Source organism: Cyprinodon variegatus, unplaced genomic scaffold, assembly GCF_000732505.1.
Source record: "Cyprinodon variegatus isolate N-32 unplaced genomic scaffold, C_variegatus-1.0 Scaffold106, whole genome shotgun sequence".
Classification (NCBI taxonomy): domain Eukaryota; kingdom Metazoa; phylum Chordata; class Actinopteri; order Cyprinodontiformes; family Cyprinodontidae; genus Cyprinodon; species Cyprinodon variegatus.
In genome coordinates, this window is record NW_015150559.1 from 707,275 (window position 1) to 720,540 (window position 13,266).

Consider the following 13,266-nt stretch of genomic DNA (forward strand, 5'->3'; position numbering starts at 1 on the left):
AACTTCAAAATAATATAATTCTACTAAAAATGCAGCAAAGTAAAACAGCTCCTAAAAGTATTATTATTATTATTTTTTTTTTTGTCAAAATGTACTCAGGTTAATGTAACTGACTAAATGTTACTAGTTACCACCAAAATCACAGGTATTATCACGATACAATGTATCAATCTGTTTGGGTTACAATATGTTTTCCGACATTATGAAATCTGTGATCGTTTTTTGTTTTGTTTTGCATTAATATTGATCGATATAGTCTACTGTGATCCCCTATTAGATATCAGTATTTAAAAAGACCAACTAGAATAGTAAATATTTAACCATTCTTTACATTGTGTTCACTAGAAATTCCAGCAAATATCACTTATGATACAGGCGTGCACTAATGATAAATTATGTTTAATAAAAACAACACGTGTTGTTTCTGATATAATAACGTCCGTGAAAAATACTGGGGAAAAAATCACAAATGCATTTTTATTTATAAATGACTTTTATTTAATTTTAGTAAAGCTCTCCTTTTACCTAGACACAATTTTAAATTAAAGATTTGGTAGGGCGGAACCTTCGAACAAACACTAAGGTGAAGCCGGCTGGAAATTAGGGAAGGACTTAAACATTGACAGATGGCGTGATCCGCATCCTCTTTAAGTAGGGTTCTGTTTAAACCGACTACATTTTACATTTTCAAAGCGATGCTGTGTGAGTGTATCTTCCTCCGTGGTTAACTATTTCCAGCTGCTAGCGATGGACTAAACACCTTCGAAGGGTTCTGGTTTCCTGTTGTTCCATCAGTCGTTTCTCTAAAGAAAATCCCAATGGACGCCTTGCAGAGGAGGAGGATTCCGGAAGATCTGGTCCAGTATAAACTTTTCTTGGTCCATGCAGAGAGTTCATCTCCCCAGCAGACTGAAGAACGCCTCAAACACCTGACAGAGGAGATTTTGGCTAAAGTAGCCAAACTTCTGGTCCAATACATCTGGCAGGATCAACCATTCAATCTGAAATACCATCCAGAAATAGGTATTGGTGTAGCTTTTTTTTTTTCTTTTTACAACTAGATACGCAGACCTGGACGCATTTGGTGGCACCTCTGGTAAAATTGTTTAAAATAGTCCTAAAAATAATGTTTTTTTTTTATTATTTGTGGAGCTTAACTTCCTAGCAATTTAAGTCATATCCAAAGTCTGATTTAAGAGCATTGAGATAACTAAGGTTCACTGTAAATCCTAGCAGAAGGTTAGTATATTTATTCAGTTTCAGTGCAGTATGCACCTAAACAAAGCTGAACCTAGTTTTTTTTTTTTTACTTACATGTTTCATAGATAGGTTGGCAGCATTTGTTCTCATCTGCCTACATTGAAAAGCAAAAAACATATCAGATACACCTAAACGTTTCTGTTTGTTGACAGGAGATGTTCCTGCTCACATTGGAGGCAGCACTCGCTTCGGAGACAACATTGAGGATGAGTGGTTTATTGTTTACCTCCTGCAGCAGATCACAGAATTGTTCCCAGAACTTGCAGCCAGGTTATACAACATGCTATATAAGTGTATTTCTTTCTTTTTTGACCTTTGCCTGTTTCTTAAACTTTTTAAAAACTGTTTGTGTGCAGAATTGAAGACAATGATGGGGACTTTCTTCTGATCGAAGCAGCTGATTTTCTTCCTAAGTGGCTGAACCCAGACACAAGTGAAAACAGGGTAAGTCATTTGGATTTTTATGTAGGCTACCTAACTTTTCATTTGAGGATCCCACTCAGTAAGTTGGTCTCTAAAAAATAGGCCGGTTGGATTTTGAATCACTCTATGCTAATATTGAATGAAGAAAAACTGTATTTTCAACACATCCATCAACAGCTAACTAAAACTACCCCCAAAATAACATATTTAAGAAGATTGAATCAGTTGCTGGTGGAAATGAATGAGATTTGAGTTCAAATAATGCCCCAGTCCTCCATTTGATGCTAAAAGTATCTCCACTTTATTTCCTTTGCAGGTCTTCATCTACAGGGGAGAGCTGCACATCCTTCCTCGCCCATCCAAATCCAGTTCAGTCGGCTTCTCACTCGATGTGGTCCCCAGTTTGGCACAAGCTCTCACACTGCTCTCTGCTCACCCTGAAGCATGTCAGGCGAGCCCAAAAATTCTTTCATCTTTAAAGAAAAGACTAGAAGGGTGAGGTTTCATAGAATCAAAGTTGTTGTTTGACTTTTTATAATCATCATATGAGAACGGCAAATGCAACATCTTCTGTGCGTGGCTGCTAAAGTTAGAAATGGAAAAACATTAAATTTGTTTTTTAACCAACATAATTCTGGCTCCATAAAACGTCAAAATGCAGGAATCCAAATCATATTTTTGAGAGGTGTGTAAATGAAAAGCAATGCTGTTAACCTGTAGGTATCCAGAGAAGATTAAGGATAATCTCTACCGGGCTAAGTGCTTCATCCCAGCTGGCATTGCTTCTGTTCTGGCACAGCGTCCAGACTTGGTGGCCCCTGCGGTCTCTGCCTTCTACCTGCGGGATCCTTTGGACTTACAGACTTGTCGGACCTTCAAGACATTTCCTCCTGATACAAGAGTGCTCACCTTGGTAAAAATCATGCAATTTAACAACACATTATTGTGGTTCTCTTTCAGCTCTCATTAAATAGTAACCTTATTCTGCATATATCTCCAGGTTAAATTCACCCGCTGCCTGTATGCCCAGCTTCAGCAGCAGCAGTTCACTCCAGATCGGAGGAGCGGCTACGACCTGCCTCCTCGCTCTCATCCATTGTACAAAGCTCATGAGCTTGGAATGAAACTGGTGAGCCATCGTTTTAGGTTTTCTTTTGTGTACATGCAAGTCTGTAACGCTCTCAATGAAAGTTTGTCTAATTTTTTTATCCTATTCTTAGGCACACGGCTTTGAGATCCTGTGCTCTAGGTGCAGAACGCCGTCATCTGAGCCCGATGCTCCGATAGGCTGCAACCCTCAGTGGAAAAGCTTCATGGAGAGTCTAAAAAAGAATGGCTACTTCAGAGTGAGATACACTTTCTTTCAATGTCATTGCCAGCATTGACAACATTTCTCCTATTAAAGTCCTTTTTAATGTCCATGTTTTTAAACGCAGGACCAGCTGGAAGGTTCGTCTTTGTATAAAGAACTCCTAAGGTCTGCAGAAATATTCTTCAAACAATCAGTTATGTCACAGCCAAGGTGAGGATGCTAACTGTTACTGCCAGGATACATGAAGGGAGTCTCATCAGTGAATCAACTGTTGGAATTGTCTAGTCTAACACAACTTTTATTTTCTAATTCAGCCTGCTGTGAATGTTTTTTTTTTTTTTTTTTTTTCAGCTCCCGCTCTGCAGGAGAGGAGATTCTCCAGCTGCTTCAGAGCAGTCCTTTCAACTTGGAAGAGTTAAAAAAACTTGAGTCACAACTCCCCCAAGAAGACAGTGAGTGAATATTTTAAGGACAACAAATCCCATCACTTTTCTGCTATAAAATATTGTTTCTGGGTTTTGTTTTTGGTTTAAATTTCTAAAAGAAAATTGTCAACTGTATATGCAATTATATATAGAAGCAGGAAACATTACAGACGTCAGCTTCAAGCGGCCATCAGATACTTCTTATTTTGTTTAATATTTCGATTTAAAATGAATTTGTGCTTTTATTTTTTTCTCGTGTCTTACTGCCAGGACAAACGGGTTTTATTGGGAGTTTACTCCTTTATATTCTTAATTATTGTTTTGTAACAATGTTTTAATTAAATTATGGGCCAGTAAAATCCTCTTTATTTAATTTAAAACAGAATAGCAACACATTGCTGCTGTAGCTGAACTATCACAGCTGTTTTAAGCTGTCAGCTCTATGGAGTTTTTAACAAATTTTGATTTATAGTCTATAGTAAAAATATGAAACAAACAAAATCATACTGTAATTTTTAAGGGCTTTTTGTTTCTTATCTCTTCTCGTTTATGTTTCAGAATAAAAATGACCAATGACCACTTTACTTTCCAAAACTAGCTTGGACCCCATATGTTAAGAAAAAAAAAAGAACAATACAACTGTCTGTCTTTTAGCAGCGTTTTTGTTAGTAAAGTGGAGCAAAGACATGCAGCAGCTTTATACTCAAAAAGTACAACTGGGTATTGTAAAATATTAAAATTCAGTAAATGCAGAAGTTGATAAAAAAAAAAAAAAACATTTTTTATTTTTGTTTTACTTGATTGATTTAGGAATACGGTTCCCTCGTTTTTATGAAATGCAAATAAAAGTGCTCATAACATACGTGTGCATGTTGCCCATATCAATCTTTTCCTACATTCCCAGTTGCCTACAAATAATTTTGTTTCTTTTTGCCTATCTCAAGGTGACAGCTGGTTGGATATCACTGCTCAAGATTTAGAGCAATTGCTGCAAGAGAGAAGCGGCAGGATCCCTGATGTAGGCAGAGAAGGCTTCAGCCCTGCCAAACAGAAACTACATGTTAAAGATGCAGCGGAGAGGAGGAATGAGGCTGAGGAGGAGATGAAGGAGGAAGAAGCAGGTTACAGTCTTGTAGCTGTCAGCAAAGGGATGAAGGACTTCCTCAATGCCATGTCGTCCCATGAAGGGGCCGAACTGCCCTGGTGAGGCAGATTTCTGCACTTATACTTTTTCTTTTTTTTTACTGTAGTTAGATTGTTTTTTCAATTGTGTTTAATTGTTTTCCAGGAGCGGTCAAACTCAGCCTTTTGATTTTGACCCAAACTCCGTGGCTAATGCTCTTGATAAATTATTAGGTATGTAAAACCAATGGGGAGGTTAATTCTAAATATCAGTGAAAAAAAAAACAGTCAATATTTTATTTGAGAATTTTTTATTTGTTTTAGGAAGCAAAGAGGAAGAGTTGGATTCGGATGATCTGGATGATGATGATGAGGGTGATGATGAGGAGGAAGTAGATGAGTTGGAGGAAGGCCAAGCTGATCCCATGGAAATGAATGGCACAGCAAGTCTGGATAGCCTTAAAAGATATATGGACCAAATGGATCAGGAGCTGAAAACCACTAATGTAGGACAAAGCTTCTCTCAAATGGTAAATTGTCTTTTTTTTTTTTTTTCTTTTTTAAAGATTAAAAACTATATTATCAGGAAATACACCCAGGTCCATTATGAAAATGTGATTTTTCACAGGCTCGCACGGACAGCAGCTCAGGGGACGGGCATCCATCAGCGGAAGGGGGAGTTGAGGAAATCCAGCCTTTGGACATTGACATTAACTTGGTTGCTAATTTGTTGGAGTCTCTGAGCAGTCAGGAGGGACTAGCTGGACCTGCTTCAAATCTACTGCAGAGCCTGGGAATACAACTACCACCCAACTCTGACCCCTCATAGAGAGGAGGAGGAAAAAAAGGACTGAAATCAGGAACTGTTGAAAGAGAAGCTAAGAATGAACAGATGGAAAAAGTCTGGCTTCTTAATGTCAAAGAGTTTTATGGTTGAAATGCTTTGTGTTTGTTACATCTGCAATAAACCTGACCTAACTAAAAAATAGGTGCAAATAAAGATTTCATGTTTATTTACCACTTCTGTTCGGCCCTCAACCATAAATAAATCCAGATGTTTCTAAATTTTTCAAACAAAAAACAGAAAAGACTGTCACGTTTTCCTGCATTTGATGAAACGATAGTAAAAAGAAGTAAAAGACATGCAGTTGAGACCTTGAAGATGCAATAACTTAACCATCAGCATCACATTTATTTAAAAACACTTAAAAACAAAAGGAACCTGTGATATTGTGGACCACATCCTCCTATATTTACTATTGTGATCCATTACAAAAAAAAATGGATGGATGATGAGGTGTATCTGTTTTTTTATCTATATTTTATAATGCAAAATGTTTTTTAGTAGTTTATTACAGTATTTAATTCTGAGAAGGCTGTAAAACATTTACCGTGCAACGGGGTAAATTCTTCCCTTAAAACCTTGTGACGAGAGTCCACCTGTGGTAAATTCAGTTGATTGCACATGATAAGGGGAGTAACACATCTCTGTAAAGTTGACAGAGTGCATCAAAGCTGGATCTAAGCACTAAGGTCAAAAACATTGTATGACCTTAAAATAAAAAAGTAGTTTATCACCTGACTGGTGAAAAAAAAAAAAACTTGGTTATGTGTCAATCTGTGTCTTCCAACATGACAGTGATCCAAAGTAGATAGCAAGAGAACGAAACTAAGGATAGATGAATCTAAAACTGTCGACTAATGTCCATTTTTGTCTGAGTGAGCTTCAAACTAAACCAAAACGAAATTTTGAAGACATTAGAGGCATAATAAACACCTAAGGCTGGGATTGCTGCTGAAGGAGCTTCAAATTTTTTTTTAAATTATGGGTATAGATTCCAAAAAAGTTAAACAAACCACTGGACTTTGTTTTTTTAATGTTTGACTTTGTATTGAAAACTCCCTTTTCAGAGGCATAGGCCAGTATCGGGTATTGCAGGCCAACAACGACCTAAACGACTCCCCATTTCAGAGAGTTGACCTGTTTTTTACGGTTCAATTTGCCTGTTTTCTAAGCCACAACAAGGCTTTGCTGCGCTGCACTATAAAGCCTGGAACTTGAAGAAAACTTCCTGGATGGGAAGCGAAACATCTTCGAACTTGAAAAACAAAGTCCAATGGTTTGTTTTCTAACTTTTTTGGAATAACTATGACCTGGATGTCTGGCTTTGAATGGTTTTGACACTTTGGATTTAGAAACTTTTTGTAACAAAGAATATGCACATCATTGTTAATGACTTCGTATTTCCATATTGTCATTAATGTGTGCAGATCTAAGGAAAAAAAGCTCTTAAAAATGTAGAAAGAGCAAATTTGCAGTAACTCATTTCAGCATTCCATACTTCTAATATAATTTATTTTCAGACTTTTGAAATGTCTACCAATTTTTGCCATTCTGCTATGAGCCTTATTAGCTCTTAAACCTCATCAAAGAGCTCTTCTTATTGCCATTTTCAGCTTTACAGTATTCTGTGCTTATTTGCTTTTGCCTTTAAACATCGGACACAATATTTTAAACTATTATCTTTGCTTGGATTTAAACGTCATTGAATGGCGTATGTAATGCTGCAATCATTTTCTGTGCATCTTCAAATGAAACCGTAGAAGGATTCAACTTTTTAGCGAAGTTAAACTCTCCCCTTTATTGCATTTACACAGTATTAACCCAATTAATGAATTTCTTTCAGTTTTATTAAGCATGCACATTTTACAACAGAAAGGCTTGAACATTGAACAGTTTATTTTAAAACATTCATATGTACATTTAAATAAGCTGCAATGTCTTAAATTATGTCAAAATATATATATTTGTTTTAATGGAGATGATTTTAAGACAACAAAAAGTATCAGTATGATTAATGATAGCAGCTTGCTGGTGCCGTGCCCTTTTATCTGAGCACATTAAAAAACATCTGATTTAAGATTCATTAGCTAAAAGGTTTGAGTTTAAATATTTTTAACACTGATTCCTCTACATTCTGTTTCATCTGAAAGTTTTTCAGAGTCATTCACAGTGAACCTCCTCAGAGGTAAAGTTAAACCTCGTTCAGTGGAGGAAAAAAGTGGGATATTAATCCCTTAAATACTGCACAAATATGTTATTGTTAAACAAGAAAAAAAAACACTTTCTAAAGCTATGCGATCAAAAAATAACATTAAAAGAATTAGTTATATATAGCCTAAAAAAACTCTCTTTTGCTTTATCTTAATGATGTAAATGATGGAAATATTTATTGACAAACTAAAGCCAATAAAGATCAAAACAATGGTTTAGATTAAAAATCAGCGGTCAGTTTAGATAAATTTAATAATTTAACTTTATGTAATCAAATAATGTGAATGAATCATGTTGCTTTAACAGGTTACAGGTTCTTAGTTTTAGCTCACTTCTACAGGACATCCAATTTTGGGGGGCTTCTAATTTGCGTCCTGTGGTCCTAACAATTTCTTGGTTTTTCTTTCAGTATTAAGTAAAATACCTAAATTTAAATTTGATTTACTTTTTTGACCTGAAGCTAATCTTTTGTCATTTTTTCTTCCAATCCCCTTTTCAATCCAATAAAAATATATAAATACAACTTCAAGACTTGATAGTGGTGATAGCTTATCGACCCTGCAGCATTGGTTTTTCTGTAGTGTTCAGGGAAACTACAGAAACTGAAAAAAAGGTGCTACTATGTACCTCGCCGAGTAAAGCAGCGCAGCGGCAAGTGGGGAGACACAAAGAGCTGAAATTAAGACCAGGAAGTTGAGCACCATTCCTAGCAGGACGATGGCGAGCAGGTAACCGTGGAAGAGCAGATGGCGCCAGGTGCTCAGTCTCAACACTTCCACAGGATTGTCTGGATGCAGAAGCCACAGGAGGCCCAGCACACCAATCTGGTTGACCAGTTGGACATAGTAGATGTCAAAAACAGTGGCTTGGGTGTTGGAAGGCGGGCGGCCCTCTGCCTCAGAAACTTTGGCCAAGCTGATCAGGGAAAGACTCTGAAGAATCAAGGCAAGAGGTGCATACAGGTATTCCAGAGGCTCAACTACAAGATCCCCCTCGGATGCTGAGGAGAAGAAGAAAAAAAAGAGTCTGATAAAAGACAAAGAATTCTCTGTTTTAATTTCACATGACATTTAGTGCTTTGGAAAAGTATTCATAACCCTTGAACATTTTTGCTGTTTGGTCTTTTTGTTCTCCTGTTTTTTTATATGTAATCAGCTTCCTGTGAACTCTAAATAAATTTCAGAGGAAGCAGCTGTTTTGAGCAATCACCCAATCAGAGTATGGTAGAACTAAAAGCCTATAAAAACTTGGTCCATCATTGTCCGCTAAGACTAACAGGTCTGTTAAAGTCTTAGATGCAGCTGAGAGGTGCGTGGAGTCTGGAGGAGTTGCAGAAATCCACAGCATAGGTGGAAGAATCGTTTAAAAATGAAGCCATAATCCCACTATTCTAAAAGGGGATTGCTTTTTTTACAGCAATGACAGAGAAGTTAATCAGTAGTGGAATATAAGGTATCCCTATAAGGCACCGTTTTTGTTTCACTTTGGATTATCTTTAAAATTGATGGAATGTGTATATGTTAGTAAATGTGAATTTCTTTCCTTTTGTGAAGAATATTCTTCTTTAGCTCCATAAAAAAAGGACAAACGGGAAAAACAGGTAGAAGACAAGCAGTGACATAAGCAAAGATGTGCAAGTTCATCACATAACATCTTGCCTCTGCTGAAGAAAAAAGCATCCCCACATTATGATGTCAGCAAACTCCCCTGTTATCATGGTATATTTACAGTAATGTGCAGTTGCCAGATTATATACAGTCTTCCATGTTTTGTAAATAGGTTCATTCTTGTCTCCTCTGAAAAACCAGTGGATCCTAAACTTTTATGAAAGTTTTTACACCTCTGCCAAGGAATCTTTTTGACAGATGAACGAAGAAAAAATAATTGCAGTAAACCATATTGCAATGAAACAATCTCACAAAACTTCCAACCTCAGTGAATTTTAACTGGTTAACTAAGTAAAAGATTTCATCACTGGCATCAATGTTTATTTTTCCATATTGCTTTTCAAAATTGGTCCTTTATTCAATTTATGTCTAGTATGACCTTCCTAAAATTTCACTAAGCCCCACACTGTGGGAACCACCAGGACAAACCATGTTTATATCTTTGTCAATGTGTTTGGCAAACTATAAAATCCTCTTAAACACTATCTGATTTATGGCTTAGAGCTTCAAGGTGCACAGAATGCTTTGGGAGAAATATGTATAAAAAGTTTACCTTTGCTGACGACAAACATCCCACTCATGATAGAGATCAACACCAATGAGTGGTAAGATGGTGGAGACTTCACCCTCAGGGCAAAACTGAAACCCACGGTGAGCAGAGGCAGCAGAGGTACGGTGAAGAGGAAGAGGCTCGCATACAAGCTGCTGGCTTTGGCCCATGTCACAAGCACAGAGTGAACGCTGCTGCAGATGGAAGGCAGCAGCAGCCTCTCTCCCAGCAATCTGGAGTAAGATTTGAGTGGCACCAAACCGAGGGCATGGAGCAGGTTTATGAAGACAATAGAAACCAAAACCTAAGAAACAGTGTAAACAGAAACAGCACTGTGAGAGGTCAAAGAAAGCAGAAATAGCCTATGTACTACATATGTGACCTACCGGTAATCATTTTAAAGATTTACAGACACCATAAATAATTAACAGCTTACTTCTTAACAGTTATAACAGGCTGTATATCATCTTTGACACAGCGTTTAGTTTTGGCCATGCATTTATACAATAAAGTCACTAAACAAAAAGTAAAATTTCATTCAGTAAACAAATGAGTAAGCAAAAGTTGATGTTATGTTTATGCGCATTTTTTTAGCATACTTTTCTGTTCAAAACACAACAGTGCAACTTGCAAAGATTATAGCTCAAATCATTTACTAAGAAAGTACAGTAAAGCTGTAAAAACAAGCAACAGACCCATCGGTTACCACATGAGTGCTGCTGAGTCAATGTCAATTAATAATTAATTGTAAGGTGAAACATTTTAAATAACAATAGTACATTTTCCAAGAGCTGCCCTAATTAAACAGCCTCTCTCTGAAACTTTGGATGAAATGGTTTCAGAAGGAAAGTGCATTTTAAAAAACACAAGCATGTTTCAATGCATAATAAATGATAGGCTGCTGATGAAAACTGACTCAGTACTTGGAAATGTAATCCTAGACCTCATATAAAGATATAGAAATCTCCCTCTCTTAATGGCGGACTCAGCCGATGATCAACTCCCAGGTGATCAAAGGTCTTAACCCAGACTACGTTAAAGGTTATAAGACACCTATAATATTTGGTGACTAGCCACCAGCAGGATGCCCTGCTGGAGCTCAATTGTGAGGAAAAAATGATGCACAGAAGAAATAACTGGTTGCCAATGAGCATTTGAAAAAAGTAGTGGAAGAGTAAATTTTTTTGAGGACCTCAGAAAGTTTCTCAAACAATTATTTCAAGCAGTACACTTTAAACTATTTAGGGCTCAAGGCACTATTCTACGATGACGCACCAATAAAGTGCATTTTGTAGATAGGAGTACATTAAAATCTTCAAAGGGTTCATGTTCCCTCATTTTAAAGGTGTAAAACAATTAAAATGGGTGATTTATCAAGAAAACAACCTCAGGCACACCCATCATGGTTAGGATCAACAAAATTAATGTTTTACAGTCCTTAGCTCAGTCTCGGGACCTTCAACCAGCAGGGTGAAAAAGAACAATTTATTTCTGCACCTAAATCCAGAGACAGAGATGTACTTTGGAATACAGATAAACCATCCATTGGTAACCTTTCTATATGCTCAGAGAGGAGGATAACATTGCATCATCATTACTTTATTTGAGTTTTAGTCTGTTCAATACCTAAAATGTCAATCTTAAGGGCTACCTGTGTTATTCCCCGTCGGTCTCATGGTCAACCTTTGAACAGGGTCACATTCTCATGTCAATTCACTACATGGCCATTTGGTTAAACATCTATCAGGTGTTCACCTAAACTTAACACCCCTACCTTAACATTATCTCTGTCCTGTCCTTCAAATCCAACAAACATAGACTAAATGTGGGAAAAGCCCACATACTAGATATTACTCTAGCAATAATAAAGTAGTATGTTAATGATTATTGGTTGAACTATCACAGTTCTTTGCAATAGTAACCAAATGTCTAGAAACTTTCTCCATTTGCTATTACATTTGCAGGCCTTATTGTTTTTGTTAGTTAAGTATGATAAAAAAAACATAAAGAACTGCATCATTTTAAAGTGTAAGAAAAATGGATGCATTGTTTCCAGTATTGAGCCAAAATCTGAAAATATTGCACGAGAAACAGATGACAGTTTGAACTATCATCTGAAAGTAGAAAGACTGCAGCACAGCTGAAGTTATACTAAGACACAGAGGACTCATGGTAACTCTGAGCCTCACAGTGGAGAGTAATATTTTTTTTCTTTTGTCATTAATGTCTGACAAGTCGTTCAGAGTTTATGGGAAAGTGGGACAGCTAAATACAGGACAAATATGGAAATAACTGGGTTAAAAGCTGCCAAAGACTTGAGACTTTCGACAGGTCAACAAACAAAGACAGTCAGCCAGGTATGCAAATTAATGATTCAGCTGGATGCATATCTATGTGTTAGCATGGTCCAAAGTTTATACCTGTTCTATACCAAGCTAAAGCTGTTCTATTAAGTCGCAAGTCGTCATTTTCAGTATTTCAAAAATCCTTAAAAGATACATTAAAATCTGGTCTTATAAAAAATACATTGTGCAAGGGATTGTATTTAGGCCAAGTGATGAATATATATTAAAAAAAAATGCAAATACCATAAATGTTACTATAGCATAAGCAAATTTTCAGGAAACAAATGACTCTCAAATCAACCAGTATGCAAAATCTTGCATGTTGTGCTCCCCTTCTCTGTCACATGTTCTTCAATTTATAAAAGCACAATTCATGGTTAAAGCAGAGGTGTATTTACCAACCTGGGTAAAGCAGAGGGCAACAGGGAAAGGGTAGCGGTACTGTGGGATGAAAACACCAGCCACGAAGTTCCTCAGTTTGTCAGCTTGGCCATATAAGATGACCACCAAAAGGCAGAAAGTGGGAATGAGGGGCTTCAGAGCATGATTTGATGACAGATTCTTCAGTGCTGTGACATGCCATCCTGTCCTCCATCTGGCTAAGCTGCAAATATTTATATGCAGTGTATATTTTGGTTAGCAACATTAGTAAAAATTAAAAATAAAGTTCTTGTACATTCAGGGGTTTGCTTAGATTTTGATAAAACTACCTTTAAACTGTATGACTTTTGGAGTGTGTTTTGGATATACGTACTCAGGCTCTGTTAAGTTTTAAATTGCTGTGTTGTGCCTTTGTTCAAGGCAGAGCTGATGTACTTTAATTCTACTAAGATTTGTTGTCCACTTTGTTTATGCAAACCTTTTCATGATCCATTCATTTTCTCAGAAAATGCCTTTATTATAGCCTCTCAAAAACATTTATGTTGTTGTATTTAAGCCAGTTAATAGCTAATTTGAGGGTATCATTAGGTCGATTTGGAAGACCTTTCTTTTTGATAGAGACTATAAAACGTGCCATTTGCTGAACGAACAACCAACCAAGAGCTAAATTTAAGCCAAAACTATACAAAAATATAAAAACAAGCATTACAGATGAGAAACCTTTTG

General features: G+C 36.7%; 2 protein-coding genes across 2 annotated transcripts in view; one reads left to right on the top strand and one right to left on the bottom strand.

Annotated features, from left to right (window-relative positions):
* The first annotated feature begins 592 nt into the window (after nucleotides 1-592).
* On the top strand, nucleotides 593-5,537 carry ecd (ecdysoneless homolog (Drosophila)). Its single transcript, XM_015374609.1, has 13 exons — nucleotides 593-1,023; nucleotides 1,413-1,530; nucleotides 1,617-1,704; nucleotides 2,000-2,178; nucleotides 2,404-2,596; nucleotides 2,684-2,812; nucleotides 2,904-3,029; nucleotides 3,120-3,205; nucleotides 3,347-3,447; nucleotides 4,365-4,623; nucleotides 4,709-4,776; nucleotides 4,867-5,072; nucleotides 5,171-5,537. Exons 1-13 carry the CDS (start codon nucleotides 819-821, stop codon nucleotides 5,369-5,371), a joined length of 1,959 nt encoding a protein of 652 aa, XP_015230095.1. The 5' UTR covers nucleotides 593-818; the 3' UTR covers nucleotides 5,372-5,537.
* Nucleotides 5,538-7,244: 1,707 nt separating this feature from the next.
* The window catches only part of LOC107084677, a 9,600-nt gene continuing 3,578 nt past the window's right edge, over nucleotides 7,245-13,266 (bottom strand). The window contains exons 3-5 of the mRNA XM_015374610.1: nucleotides 12,562-12,763; nucleotides 9,818-10,118; nucleotides 7,245-8,597 (exon numbers count right to left, since the gene is read on the bottom strand). Of these exons, the coding sequence (XP_015230096.1) occupies nucleotides 8,191-8,597; nucleotides 9,818-10,118; nucleotides 12,562-12,763 (910 nt within the window). The 3' untranslated portion in view covers nucleotides 7,245-8,190. The remainder of the gene's footprint in view (nucleotides 8,598-9,817; nucleotides 10,119-12,561; nucleotides 12,764-13,266) is intronic.